The following is a 15,866-nucleotide window of genomic DNA, read 5'->3' as shown; positions in this document are numbered from 1 at the left end:
TTTTATTTATTTTATTAACTTTAATCATCATCTTGTTTTATTAAAACCCGATAACTTTTACCTGAAAATCAAAGTAATATTTTGATTATCGATATTAAGAGTGGTAGTTTTATTTAGATAGTTATTTAAGTACAGAAGAATCGTATTTACAAATATTTACAATAAAAAAATAAAATAGCCTAGTTAAAAAAATATATTAATAATCGATATATTATTTTATCGTATCGTTCCCATCACTAAAAGTTACGTTGTATCAGTTGAGATGTACACGTTTTTCACATTGGATAATATGTTTGCTGCCAGTTATGTGCGTGTGTTATTATTTGTTCACTTCTCGTTAGTGGGTGAGCTGAAGTAGTGATGTTCATGTTTAATTATGAACACGATAATTGTGTTTTTATATGTATGTATGTTAGGAGTTAGGATTGGTGTCACTCACTTTTGTGAAGTTGCTAAGATCTTTTATTTAGGCTATACCTGCAATGAAATTTTTTTAGTACTAAAAGTATTGTGTGTTACTTTCTATGTACAGATTTTTTGTGTGATTAAATTGATAAAATTCATATGATTTTGACTTATTTCCGTAGATATACGGTTAATGGTGTTGTAATGTTAAAATTATGTACATAAGAGTAGTTGATATAGTTATCGGCACGAATCTTGAGCCTTGACCTTCATTTGCGCAGAAGTGATTTTTAGAAGAGGTTTTTATGGAAAAGTGACGAATAAAGACGATCGGTGATAACAACGCTTCTCTATTCAATTCGAGTTCCAATAAATACTGTCTATATTAAAGTCCATACAATGATTATAATACAATGTTAAATCAGATCCTAACACCATGAAGTGTTAAACAATATCCCCACAGCTATAAAACCCAGTTTAACCACTAACCATAGATCGGAATCAATATTACTGGCCAAGCTTTGTACATGGTACAATCGCGCACAGCATCGAACCTTCGGAAGCCATATCGTAAAGTAAACGCTGATGGTGGAGCGATTTCATAAAACTTAATGTTGGAAGCTTTAGCGATTTGTCTTCGCGGCTCTTGTAGCTCTGGGCGTTGGGTTGTGGTGCTACTAGAAGCGGGGAATATGGTAAATAGATACTGATTGATCATTAATTATTAGTACTTTGTCCAAATCCCTAAGGGTTTCCAGTTAAGGAGCCTCACCCAAGTAGGGCTACATTGAATTCACATTATTAGGATTTAAACCAAAATTAAATATGAGGTGACTGGTAATCCGTGACTGATATTGAACTCGTGATTCTATTTACGATCATAAATGACTTTCCCAAAGAAACTTTTTTAAAACTCATTAGTGTAACCACAATAGCAGCACAGTTGTCTGAAACTGAACTTAAACTCCCGCCTTCTAATGCTTCTTGTGATTAAACTCTTGTTTGCAATCATGAGTACATCACGTGCCCAAGTAGCTGTCATTAATTACCAGTCACCCTGTACATGTAAAGGATTTGTGAAAAACATGAAAGTCCTCTTATTAACACTAGACCGCGTAGTATCGACATCCTCCCGTTAGAACTATCTAACGAGCCGATGTCCGTTGATGTTAATATAATATGTCTAAATACAGATTCTACTTATTAGTCACATAATTATTATGTAAGATTATACACTTAAGAAAGTTATTTTAACGCCTAAAATTGGCGATAATAATTTTAATGCTTATTTAATTGTAATAGGATGCAGATTAACTTATTATGATATGCCGAAAGGAATCCAAATTACATACTTAATATTGATGTTCTCGTTATCTAGAAATTTTATGCATATTTTAGTAATAAGTGTTAATTTATTACTGGGAGATTACTCGTGCCATAATACCAAAGATGTAATAAAAGTCTCAACGTGGTCTCAATTGATGGCATGTTTTCTAACTCTGCCTTACAATTTTTTTTTTCTTAGCCTTTATTGTCCCACTGCTGGGCCTCCCCATCTCGTCTCCACACCTCTCGATCTTTAGAGTGCTCCCACCTGTCAGGGTTGTAGGCGTCCAGATCGTCACGATAGTAACAAAATAGATAGGTATTTTTTTTATTTTGACTAGTAAATAGTCTAGAACATTCTAGGAGATCCTTTTTAGTGACTTAACAAATGATTTTCTATGGTATCATGAACACCCTTAGGTTCTATCAAAAATGCGAAAGTGGGTTTGTTTGTAGCGCTTTTACACTAAGAATGCTGAACTGATTGTAACGAACAGACTTGGCTCTCTGAAGCTTTATGTATCCATAAGCGGGACTTAAGGCCGTGAATTAAATAAAAATCTTCGAAAAATGTTAGCCGCTAAACCGCCTATAAACCTCTTCTGCCCTCACTAGCGCCCCACCCCGCCAGTAATAAACTAAGTGAGCTTGCACAACACTATTCCGCATTCGAGAGAACACTCTAGATGGTTGCAGAGCATAAACACGCGCCTATCTCTGCTCTGATCAGTAGTAAGTACATCGTGAGGTTCTCACAACTAAATAAGTATTGATTGGTCTGTATATATAAGTATTGATTGATTGGACGTCTATAGACCTCTAAAAAAGGAAGAGGTTCTAAGTTCGGCGGGATGTTTTATTTAGAAAATGATAATTTATATGGAACTTACTATTATTTGATCTAGAAGGTTGTATCACGGTTAGTTGTAAATCAATAGGAAAGCCTTATATTCCGTAGTGAAATACCCATGGCTGAAATGATGATGATGGTGTTTGGTAAGCAAGGCATCATTAATTAAATTTTTAGGGGCAAGGATATTGTCACACATTTCATCCAATAACGAACGCATAGGCCTACATTTATGCAATAATTTTTATGATACATAACGCAATTCACCAGAAGTGTCGAAAGAGTATTATTTTTAAGATGAACGTTATTTGCATAATACAACCAGCAGTAAATATATAAATAAAAACACCCAGACCACGGTAAACAAGAATGCTCATCACACAAATGTCGACCGAATCGGGAATCGAACCCGGGACCTCAGGTTCGGCATTGCGGCATGGTGGCCATTGCGCCATCGAGGTCGGAACAGTAGTGACGATTTTAATAAGCATTTGTAATAAGACTCGTCAATTGCCAATCTTGCCTCGAGCAATAAATAATTAGGACCGATCATTAAATAAACAATTTATTACAAAACGAATTGATGTTTAATGTACTGGTATCACTATCTTTAACGAGTATCATCATAATCTCTTTTTCGAAATAATTGTGTTAAATTAATACACACAATTATTCTGCGGTCCGTTTTATGATAGAAGTCGTTTAAGCTGAAATGATGCAGTAAGCTGTACACAAAAAATATCTACCCTTGTTAATCTTTGTTATTGATAATTCAGCTAAGTCTTTGTAAAACCAACAACTGAATGACCTGACACAGTTTCAAATACCAATCACCGGTAACTCATGTAACAGCGGATACCGTCTTTCAGATTAGCGTCCGTCTTTCGATAGGTATTATCGAAATGTTTATTTTTGGTGAATTTATTTTATCTGGTCGAAAATTGCCTAGTATTATTTTGCGCAGATCAAAATATTCAAGAATTATAAAAAAATAATCATAATCGCGATAAAAAGGTATGAATTATTTTCAGTCTATGAACTTAGCCTATCTAAGCATTCAATTGCGGACAAAGAACTCTGCTTTTTAACGCAAAAAAAGTCAGTCAGTTCAGTCTGCTGCTTTTTCAGCCGTGCTAGACGTTTTCCACAGTTTCTTGTCTTGCGATAAAAAGTAGCGCATATCCTGCCTAACATTAAAATACTTACCCTTTTATTCAAAACGAATTGGTATTTCCATTGGCGAAAAAACTCTTAAGATTTATAATATTATAGAGTACCTAAGATTGATGTTGAAGACAAGAAATGAAAAACTCTACAAGATATATAACTGAATTGTCTTATGTTAGAATGACCATCCTTTCATTTCAACATTAAGGTAAGGACAGAGTTATAATCAAATAATCAAACACCATTAAAATGTCGTCAAACATCGATTTATTTAATTTCGAAGTTATTTCATAATTCTTACACTTTGAGCCAAAATTATTTTCCCACGCACAATAAATTGTGTAAGAACATTTTCTTTTAAAATTACTTACATAGGAAATATGTAATAAACCTCAACGCAATGTTTAAAAATGTTTGTTAACTTGTTTGTGAAATAAAATGCTTTCAAGTGTAGGCGACAAGTGTATGGCCTTAATAGTGAATGCAACGGAGACAGTGATGAAGAATTTTGATTGTAATTACCTATTACTAGCTGCTCCTCTAGTTTTACTTGCATCATATGAAAGATCATGTTCCCGCGTCTCAGAATAAAAAAAAAACATAGGTAACTGATACTAGACTGGTCCGCTGCCCCCAAATAATATTATCAATTTTTCCAGTCGTTTTTCCGTTAAGTGGAAAGAAAAATATAAGAATCAGTAGATATTATATTTATCATTGGAATAAACTAGCTTCTTCGCATCCACGCTATACGTTCCAGCAAACAAACAAAAAACTTTTCAGCTTTATCACATTAATATATTTTGTAATTCGATATTATGTCAGACAGGTCAATAGACTGAATTAAAAAATTCTTATATCCATATGCAAATTTTATATCTAACATTGTTTTTGAAGATAATACAAACGTTTATGTAACTAATAAGATTATTTCAAAATAAATTAGAAACAAATAACCTCAATAATCTATAGTAGTAATATAATAAAGAGGAAACTTTGTTTTGTATGTTTGTTTATAAGTACCCCAGGCTCCGAAACGATTGACCCGATTTGAAAAATGATTTCACTCTTTCCGAGTAACATTGGCTATAATGTATCCCGCCATACGGGCACTAGTTACTACGGGGCGCGGGTGCAACCTCGGGAAAACGGCCAGTACCTATAAATTCATTTAGAAAATCTTAGGGAAAACTTTTTTTTATTACTTTTTAACTTAGCTTGCACTTAAATAAAATCAGCAAAAGTTAAACCATTTTACATCACAACTGAAAAACGGTAACTGTTCGCTTACGTTACTTAATCTGTCTGTCACTGCGATTGTCTGCAACCAGTTAATTTAAATGATAATTAACATGTAACCAACTATTATTAAGAGTTTCGTTAAATGCACCCGTTTATAAAACTGTTTTTTTGTTGTTGTTTTGTTTTGAAATCTTATATTTGAATTGAATACAAATTACAAAATAAGAAATGTATTTTTGTTTTATTTCTTTTAAAGTAAATTATTTATTTAATTCATATTTCTAAACACATGAATGAAATTGCATAATAAATTATCAGTAATTAAATTGTTAAGCTTATCATTTAAAAAAAAACAGCGTTAATAATTTAAAAGCTGTCATTAATTCATTCATCACTCCGCATTACGAAACACAAAACCAAAACAAAAAAAAACAATAAAAAACGAACTACATATAATAAATGTGAGTCAATAAATCTGCCACTAAGTGTACGAGTTGCGTACATCACCATGCTATTACATCCTAGGCCTGTAACATACTGACTGACGTACCTATTATAGGTATTATGTATTATAATCTACAGCGGCCGGTTTTCGTGGCCGCCAGTGTATGCTAATAAGAGCTTATTAATAAAATTGTAATTGTTGTTTTAACTGTAAAGGTACGTTTTGAATGCTGCCTGCCGACTGCAACTGCAGATCGCAAATGCCGCGACTGCATGAAATCGATCGATATCTAGAGGCGACTGTACGTGCTGCTGCCGCTTTGATCCAAACCCGTTTCATGTATCATCCCATATCATATAGCATTTTCCCAAGTATGTTGGAGTCGGCTTCCAGTCTAACCGTATACAGCTGAGCACCAGTGTTTTACAGTGGGCGACTGCCTATCTGACCTCCTCACTCAGTTACCCGGGCAACCCATTAGTCCTTGGTAAGTCTGGAGTCAGACTTACTTGCTTCTGACTCTGATTACCCGTAACGACTGCCAAGGATATTCAAGGATGTTCTTGTTAATACATACAAACGAGTAGTGTAGCTGCTGCCGATTTAATTCAGTCGCGACATGTGCGGTCGGCAGTTGGCATTGAAAACGTACCTTAATACGGTTGAAGATTATTCAATACGATTATGAGATTTAATGAAGCAAGGCTGGAAAGTGAACTGGGTTTGTTAAGAAATGTCGGATAATGTTGCGTGTTTGTGCAAGTCGTGTTAATTGATATTATGTTGGCATTTGATGTGAGGATAGCGAAATGTCAGTAGGCTTTATATTGACTGAGTTACGGTAAAGGGCTGGTGGTACCTGTCGATGTAAGTTTGATTTCCAGATTAAATCAGTTAAAGTTAAGTATTGCTATTCAATGGACTTTTTATATAACGATTTTTTTCTTATTTGAACTATTCCACATTAGGTTTGTATTTACATTCATCATCATCATCATCCTCCGAGCCTTTTCCCAATCACGTTGGGGTCGGCTTCCAGTCTAACCGGATTCAGCTGAGTACCAGTGCTTTACAAGAAGCGACTGCCTATCTGACCTCCTCAACCCAGTAACCCGGGCAACCCGATACCCCTTGGTTAGACTGGTGTCAGACTTTCTGGCTTCTGACTACCCGTAACGACTGCCAAGGATGTTCACTGACAGCCGGGACCTACAGTTTAACGTGCCATCCGAAACACAGTCAATGGTGTCTAAGATATACTTAGAAAGTACATACAAACTTAGAAAAGTTGCATTGGTACTTGCCTGACCTGGGATCGACCCCGCGCCCTCATACTTGAGGTTGGTCCTTTACCCACTAGGCCACCACGACTTGTTTGTATTTACATTATATTAGCCAATTTCCCGCGGTTTCATCCGCATCTCGGGAGAACTATTGCTCGTACCAGGATTGAATACAGCCTATGTTATTAAGGTAGAGTGTGGCGTTCCGACAGTGAAAGAACAAATAAACAAGCTGTCAGAAGCCGGAAAGTCTATGATCCAGTGTTACAAGGGGATCGAGTTGCTCGGATAAGTGGGTGTAGGAAGTCAGATAGGGCTGCAACACAGTCGGAAAAAGGCTCGACACATGATAGCCTTATTAACATAACACTTATCTTCTAAAAGCTTTTAATGAGTCTCAATTTGACCTTCACTTAGATGTTTATATTTACCCAAGCCAATATGATAGACACCAACGCACACTATTCTCACACAACATTAACCATTATATAACTCAAATAATCACTATTAAACATGATACAATCTAGAGCAAGTTTCCCGTTAAATACAGATGGAATATCGCAACATATCGCAATGGTTGGTGTAAGTATAATGGCGGTTTGCATCTCTTTGGCCCTGATTACTCTGGTGAATTGTTTCCTATTGCAATACGTGGGCTGTGGAAAAATACGAATAAAAGTGTTTCACGACTGAGTGCTATTTGGGTCCCAATCCCAAGGTTTTGTCCGTGTATCGGGGCCTTCAGAGTTTCATCTGTCTTGCAAGGGTTGCAGGGTGTTTGAAAGAGTTACCATGGCACTTATCTAAGTCAAAACAACAGCTGACCAAACAACAGCAAGGCTATTTTTAAGTGTTAGTGGCGTATTGTTTCAGATTAAAATTGCTCTTTACCAACATAAAGGGCAGGAAAAATTAAATCTTATTTGATAATCCTATATAGAAAGAAAAAAAAAGTTGACTCCTATCTTCATGGTAAATTGCATATAAGTACATTAGTTCACTGGTCTCCCGGGCGATGAAATAGTAGCAATAAAATATATTTGGAGGCATTCAGAGACAGGGAGTGACAAGCTATAACTCGAATTTCAGGTATACGAATCCTTAAGAAACTATTTCAGGCACCCGGATTTTGCGTTTGTATTACGCTTACACTAACTTTCTACCTCCATACCTTTCGTATGAATCAGTTCTTGTCTTGTCGTTCGCTAAAACATACCTGAGCCTTAGTTCATTTACATATACGATCGCTTACTGAGCACACCCTTATTTTGCTATTGCCGATTACTTCCTCTGTGGTGGTTTATCTATTATTTTTTTACGGAATATTAACAGATGAACTTCCAATGCAGATACAATGCAGGCACCATAGGCCATTGATAATAGATTTATACATACATAGGTGAAGTTTCTCGCCCATTCTTCTACATAGGAAGCTACTTTTGGAATGGGCAACTAGAATCAAACTTAGTTATATTTTTGACATTCATAAGTGCTTGTAAAGGCCTAAATGAAATAAATGATTTGACTTTGATTTTGTAGATCTAACATGTTGATGATACAATAAATCCTTCATTTACCAATTAAAACAAAACAGTTCTAGGTGTTAATAATTTCTACTATGAATGGATGTATTAGGCAACTTAGCTTGTACAGTCAAGGTCACAATATATTATTATTTTAGCCATTAGACCGCTTTCGAATATTTCCTGTCTAAGCATTCGTTACGGTTTTTATAGCTCGCGTTACTAATTTTATCTATACCTACCTAAGTGTTTTTTTGCAGAAAGCTGCAGCTATAAATGTATAAGTTTTAACACGGTTTTTCGTTTTAGATTTAGTTTTTAGGAGTCATATATTTGGCATAAAAATTAAATAACACTGTTTATTTAAAAACGCCTTACTGATTAGGTAAGAAGCAACTGAAAATTGTTTTGATAAGTCGTAAAAGACGTACGCATAAAATAAAAAAAATGGATATAAGTATAAAAATAAGCCATAATTTTTCAAAAAAGATTCGAAGAAGAAAAGTTTTCCTGAAATCTATCTATCTATCTATGAATTATCTATAACGATAACACCTGTGATTGATTCAATAAATCTATATCTGAACTAATTACATTCTTTCAGAATTCGCAGGACTATTATTCTGCAATATTTTCTTTCACGAACACACATCGAGTTCAATGAACTCAACCGCGCATGTAGCTTCAAGGGCTAACCCATACATGGTGATCTCAAGGCAAACCACTTGTACTGAACGAAAGTAAGAAAAAGCAATCAATTTATTGAAACATAAGCCTTAAGTGAATGGGAAAACCTTCGGATAGCTAAACTGACCCAGTTTTTGTGATAAAAATTAATGTTTCTTTACCATTATTGCGGTGGTGAAATTTGTGGTGATTAAATGGTTATTGCTAGTTGTATCGTTTAGGGTACTGAAGTAATATTTTTGTGTGGGTAGTCATTCTGATTGCTTTGATCTGCTTTTGTTTAGAATATTTCCTTCAACGTGCTTTATTTTTATTGCATAGAGTACTTTAGGTTTACTTTATATTTGAGTATTTTTTAAATGTTCATGGGTTCATAAAAAAGATAGCATTTTATTTAAAAAGGGAAGTACGAACTTTGTTTCTTTTACAGTTACATAATTTTAACAATTTAATGAAAACATTATGCAGTTAAGTGTTAATACATTTTTGAAGGACAAAAGAGTGTCAAAAAATATTATTTATTTGAATTTCGGTATTATAATAGGTATATTAGAAGAGATTTTAGATTTTCATAGAAGTAGATAATAAAGTTCTTTAAAATGTTTCCACGTCTAGATCAACTTAGAATGCTGGCGGCATATTGATGTACCGTTAGATCAATTGCTAGTAATTTGTATTGACCGTTTACGTAATCAATTGACATTTCTTCCTGTTTAAGATGTTCTTCTTTAAACTCTGTTGGAATCTTAGAATTATGTTATACTTTACGAAACCTTTTTTTTATTTTGTTTTTGGATTGTGTTAATCTGGATATAGACAACTCAAAATTAAGATTGATGAAGATTTAAGACTTACATCTGGACATCTTCAACTCACTCTCACCATATGACTATTCACAATACTTGACTAATTGGTTGGTCTTGACTTATTTAGGTTACGCTTCTCAATAATTCTTGGGGGATCCATATTTACTTGTCGAATAAAATGCATATTTTTTTTAACAAGAACTTAATTTTGGGGAAAAAGGACCATCAGCAATAAGCAATATTTTATACAGATTGAAGCTATGAATTTGGTGAACTACTAACATTCATATTTCACAATATATTAGGCGTGAATCGATAATAACATAATAATTTATGACCTGTCAGATGTTATGGCGAGCTCTGCTCTGATTGGTTGGATGCGTGACAAGAATGCTAGTTTAACAAGACATATAACTTATTATACAAGTAACTATTTTCTTTATTTATACTCAGAAACAATAAAAGCTAATATATAGTATCGCTGAATTTACCCTAAACCTCTACTAATATAATGAATAGGAGACATTATTTTTGTTGGTTGTTTGTATCCTAAAGGCTTCGAAACTACAGAACCGAATTGAAAAATTATTCTCAAGTAACTTATTTTATATTTTGATCCCGATATGTGCAGTAGTTCCTGCGAGACGCGGATGAATACACGGGAAAACAGCAAATTGTAGGCAATAGACAAATCTTTCTTCCGATGCCGAATGACATCCAAATCGGATGAGCTATGTACCATTTAAACATGCAATGTCATACGTATAACAGCATACGTCAGCTGAATGACTTTCGTGGGTTTCCATAGGAAAAAAAAAACAAAAAGAACACTATTTTATCGATACACATCTCTTGCCAATTATGTATATTTACGGATATATTGTAGTGTAAATATTGTAGTACTACAGTGGAATAATTTTAATAGATGAAGATAAAACAATGAGATCAGTATTATTATCGTTAGGCCGTTTGCACTTAGGTATTGTTAGGTATTGCTACTCATTATGTTATTAATATTACATTAAACATTATTATAGTAACATAGCGTAGTAAGTTTACCTAAAAATGAGCGCATACGCAAACGCCTACGACACAAATGGATCACACCGTTTTTCTGCTTCTTCAAGCAATGTTTTCTACAGATTTTCTTCATCTATCTCTTCAGGTTTCTAAAGAGATAAGCAGTAGGTACTTTTGTTCTTAGTTATTATTTAGTCCAATAACTCAAGTATAGTCAAGTCAAGTATCTTTAAATATAATATTAAAAAAATAAAATAAAACAGGCTGCCACTGATATCGGTATTCATTCATTTATATTATTGTGAAACAATTAATATTATATTAATTGTTTTATTATTATTCTGTTTTTGGACATATACTGTAAAAAATGAAAAAAGTATAAGCGACCCGATCCAGGAGTTCGTTTTTCGAAAACAAATGAAAATCTTTGTCTCTCTTCACCGACCCACTTACACGAACCAATTCATCAATCAACGATACACCACCACATCCCATCTTCTTAAAAAACCAACACTCACACACACAAACGTCACGCACACCAGCGAAAGCGTTTGCAACATTCATACATACGAAACTACTTGCATGAGGTATAAAACGTGGTAACTGGCGTGTTTGAAATACACTCACGGCGTAACTTCGCTGAACAACGGGCTAAGCGAAAATGAAGCTATTGGTCAGTACTAAAAAATAGTGATAAAGTGATATATGTGTGTGCAGTTCGAATAAAGTGTCCTAAGTGGTTTTTTTTCATGTGACCAAGGAGTTCCGAAAAAAACGATCAATCGATTCATGTACTCGATTATCGATCCCTATTGTTTCATCTCGTATTATAGTGTAGCAAATATGTAATTAATCAAATTATCTAAGTGAATGACGCGTTACTAGATCAATATTACGTAAACCAGTTTCCTTATTCGCATAACTAGTCGTTATGACTTGTCCCACAATGCTCGGAAAGTTCTTGTGTTCACTTCCAGCTAGATTTCACTGGTATAAGTTAATTTCCCTTTTCATTTAGCGTTTCCTATGTAATTTTAATACCGTTTCTGATCGGTGTTGTATAAAATTAGTCATGGTGAATCTCCTTGGTGAAAACACTTTGCATAGATAAACTGTGCACATAAAGTATCGTTAGTAAATGTAATATAAATTAATGGAATGTAATGTTTGTTCGTTTCAGAGGTCTTCCTTAATCCTGGCCGTGGCAATAAGCCTGGCCACGGCAGAGGAGAAGGCAGAGAAGGACAGTAAGGCTGAACCTAAAGCCGCGGAGGAAACAAAGAGACAAGACAAGAGAGGACTCTCGGAGTACTACGGTGACCACGGAGACTTCGGAGGCGGAGACTTTGGAGGTGGCGACATCCACGGAGCCTCCTTCGGACATGACCTCGGAGGCTCTAGCGGAGGAGGTGATGAAGGACACCACATCGGCCACGAGGAACATGTACACAAAACCATCACTGTTGTTAAGAAAGTTCCCGTGCCTTACCCCGTAGAAAAACACATCCCCTACCCAGTGGAGAAGAAGGTGCCATACCCAGTCAAAGTACACGTACCACAGCCCTACCCCGTCGTCAAAACCGTTCACTTCCCAGTCAAGGAATACATCAAAGTACCCGAATACATCCCTAAGCCGTACCCAGTGACGAAACACGTGCCTGTTCCCGTGAAAGTTCACGTCGACAACCCCGTTCCAGTGAAAGTGTATGAACACGTCCCCTACCCCGTCGAGAAGCATGTACCCGTCCCAGTCAAAGTGCACGTGCCACACCCCTACCCCGTAGAGAAGAAAGTGCCGTTCCCCGTGAAAGTACCAGTCAAGGTGCCAGTACCATACCCCGTCGAAAAAGTTATCCACTACCCAGTAAAGGTGGAAGTCGATCGCCCAGTACCAGTACACGTTGAGAAGCCTGTGCCCGTACCAGTTGAGAAGCCTGTACCTTACCCAGTAGAGAAACCCGTGCCTTACCCCGTTAAGGTGCATGTCGATAACCCAGTGCCCGTGCACGTCGATAAACCAGTGCCAGTACCTGTCAAAGTGCACGTACCGGTACCTTACCCAGTCGAGAAAGTGATTCCTTACCCAGTAGAGAAGAAGGTGCCTTACCCAGTTAAGATCCCTGTTGACAGGCCTTACCCCGTGCATATTGAGAAGCACGTGCCCTACCACGTTGAGAAGCATGTGCCCTACCCCGTGAAGGTGCACGTGCCAATTGTGCAGCATGAACACCACGAGGAGTCTCATCATGAGTTCCATGGCGAGGGCGCGAGCATCGGCGGAGGACTCGAGGAGGGCGGTCATGGAGGACTAGAAGGGGGTTACGAGGGAGGCCTAGAGGACCACCACCACCATTAAAGAACTGATCTCTTTATTTTTTCTTTAGCTTTAAAGTGTTATCTTGTTTAGTAATTGTTTGTTTTTTAATATAAAATAATGATTGTGACTGCTATGTACCTGTGACGATGTAAATAGTAACGAAAGTATTAAAAGGTGATATAAATGATACTTATGTACTCGTTTTATTACTGCAATAACTTATAAACTCAGGATTACGGCAGAAACTTATTGAACACAGATATTACGATAGGTATTAGTATGCACTTTCATAATTATCTAGAAATGAACACAGAATTTCTTACAACCATGACTTGCCAACCGGAAAAAAGTAAACAGTCAATTATTATTCTTTCTAGAAAATAATATCAAAGCAAAAAACTCTATCTCTTCAAAGACCGCAAAAATATATGCACATAAACTCTTGATTGAGCCTCATTGTTAAGACTTGAACAAATTGAAAATACTGGCTATAAATAAAAACGCATATTCGAAATACAAACAAATAAAGGAAACCAAAGAGATCATTACAAAATATCATAACAAAATTGAAACAAACTAAAAATACACATACACATAACAAAATCCAAAATTATTCATATTATGAAGTTTTTAAACTTTCACCAACCTACTTGTTCAGAGATACATATCATGCGAAATGACAATACGCCTTGAGAAACAGTGATACTATCATTACTCTAAGTTTTTACGAGAACTCTGATTTAATTACTCGTAATTATGGGCCAATGTATGGAAATCTTATCAAAATACTTGTATGTTATGTAGTACCTAATGAGGTGAGGTGTTAATTAATTTGACCTCTGGATGTAATTATGTGGACCTCTGACATCGTGGGTCACAGATAAGTTGCAAAATACGAGTTCCTTATGTTGCTGTTGCCTTTGGGTAAAGAAAACAATGTGGAAGGTGTATTTTTCACTAAGAAAAACTTAATTTATTAGTTTTTTATTTAACAGTTTTTTATTCGAATTGATGAATTTAGAAGAAATGGTTTGGTGACAGAACGTAAAAAATACTACCTATCTACTTAATTAAAGAAGAATGCGGAAGAAAATACTTAAGAACCAACAACTATGTTAATTAAATAATATAATTAACGCATGCTGCACGGTAACTTTAATTAATATTTCGTCATCATCATCCTCCGAGCCTTTTCCCAATCATGTTGGGGTCGGCTTCCAATCTAACCGGATTCAGCTGAGTACCAGTGCTTTACAAGAAGCGACTGCCTATCTGACCTCCTCAACCCAGTTACCCGGGCAACCCGATACCCCTTGGTTCGACTGTCGTCAGACTTACTGCCTTCTGACTACCCGTAACGACTGCCAAGGATGTTCAATGACAGCCGGGACCTACAGTTTAACGTGCCATCCGAAACACAGCCAATGGTGTCTAAGATATACTTAGAAAGTACATACAAACTTAGAAAAGTTGCATTGGTACTTGCCTGACCAGGGATCGAACCCGCGCCCTCATACTGGAGAGGTTGGTCCTTTACCCACTAAGCCACCACGGCCTATTAATTAATATTTCGTGGTATGGCATAAATATGAGTCTATACTTACGCATAGAATATCTTAGAAAAAAATAACCCTCTAAAACGACCATGACTACGCTACAACTGCATGACAATAAGTCATTCAAAAATGTCATCAGTTCATCATCATCTACCTCGCCTTTTCTATCAGCAGTTCATGAGCAATTTTCCAGAAGTTTATTTATAAATCACACTGATCATAATATTTCCTCAGAGTCAAGGACGTAATATTTTCCAATCATTTTGTAACGAAGTATTACATTTTCTTATTAATTTTAATTGAGTGTTACGCCTAAAAGATGTCACTTTTGTAATTTGAACCTTGACACGTGATAAACAACCATAACGGTTACGAAATCTATTTATATGGAATTAGCTAATTGGTAATGAAGATTTAAATGAAAATAAATAATTTGGTGTATTAATTATCTTACTATGGACTTCCCCTGAACTAAAATATGTTATACTCTCTTCTAGCTGTTTCTCGAGGCTCCGCGTCAAGAGGAAACTGTTTCCCATGACCGAATAAAAAGCTTGCGTCGATTCGTAAGCTCTACAGAGCTTTAAAGACGGTGTGTACCAAAAAACAGGAGAAAAGATTCCGATTAATCGAAATGTTCTTCCCTTTTGGGGTATTTGTCCAAAAAATAATTAATAAAAGATTCCGAAAAAATCATTTTTGGGAAGTCGGCTAAAAATATTCACATTCATACGATAAGACACCACATGCTCTAACAAGACACTACCGGCTAGACCTTTACCAAACAGTTATAAACTTCAGTTAGTCACCCAAAAACCGCACTGCACACGAGTTAACTTCCTGCAAATAACTGCAGTGTCATTAAGGAAACCGCGCCACTTACGTAACGGTTATATAACTAACTCTATCGGGTAACGTCGACTTAACTTTATTCATCCCCGGATAACTAATGAGTTAGGAGAAATACTGTTTTGGTTTAACACTTTCTATTATTGTTCGACTAGCCGCCTGAAGCGGCTGCACCCGGTGTAGGTATGTATAATATCTAGAAATTTCTTATGATTCAATCTTTATATTTGTGAAAATCGCATGAAAATTTAAGTTGTTATTTTTAAGTTTATCGTGAATAGACAGACTGACAAACGCACGCAGATTTACAATACCAAGTGATAGGTATACACATTTTGCAACGACTGATTTCTTTTCTTTACGATGCTTAAGTTATTTATGTTACGAGAA

The 15,866-nt window shown here is 35.8% G+C and overlaps 2 protein-coding genes across 2 annotated transcripts in view; one reads left to right on the top strand and one right to left on the bottom strand.

The window, feature by feature from the left end:
* LOC110374317 (angiotensin-converting enzyme) overlaps positions 1-15,866 on the bottom strand; it is a 156,163-nt gene that overhangs the window by 111,492 nt on the left and 28,805 nt on the right. The window lies entirely within an intron of this gene.
* On the top strand, positions 11,295-13,260 carry LOC110374318 (uncharacterized). The gene is made up of 2 exons (XM_021331984.3): positions 11,295-11,427; positions 11,935-13,260. Exons 1-2 carry the CDS (start codon positions 11,416-11,418, stop codon positions 13,108-13,110), a joined length of 1,188 nt encoding a protein of 395 aa, XP_021187659.2. The 5' UTR covers positions 11,295-11,415; the 3' UTR covers positions 13,111-13,260.

This window comes from Helicoverpa armigera, chromosome 12 (genome assembly GCF_030705265.1).
Source record: "Helicoverpa armigera isolate CAAS_96S chromosome 12, ASM3070526v1, whole genome shotgun sequence".
In the NCBI taxonomy this organism is placed as follows: Eukaryota; Metazoa; Arthropoda; class Insecta; order Lepidoptera; family Noctuidae; genus Helicoverpa; species Helicoverpa armigera.
This window is presented reverse-complemented; position numbering and strand designations above follow the sequence as displayed.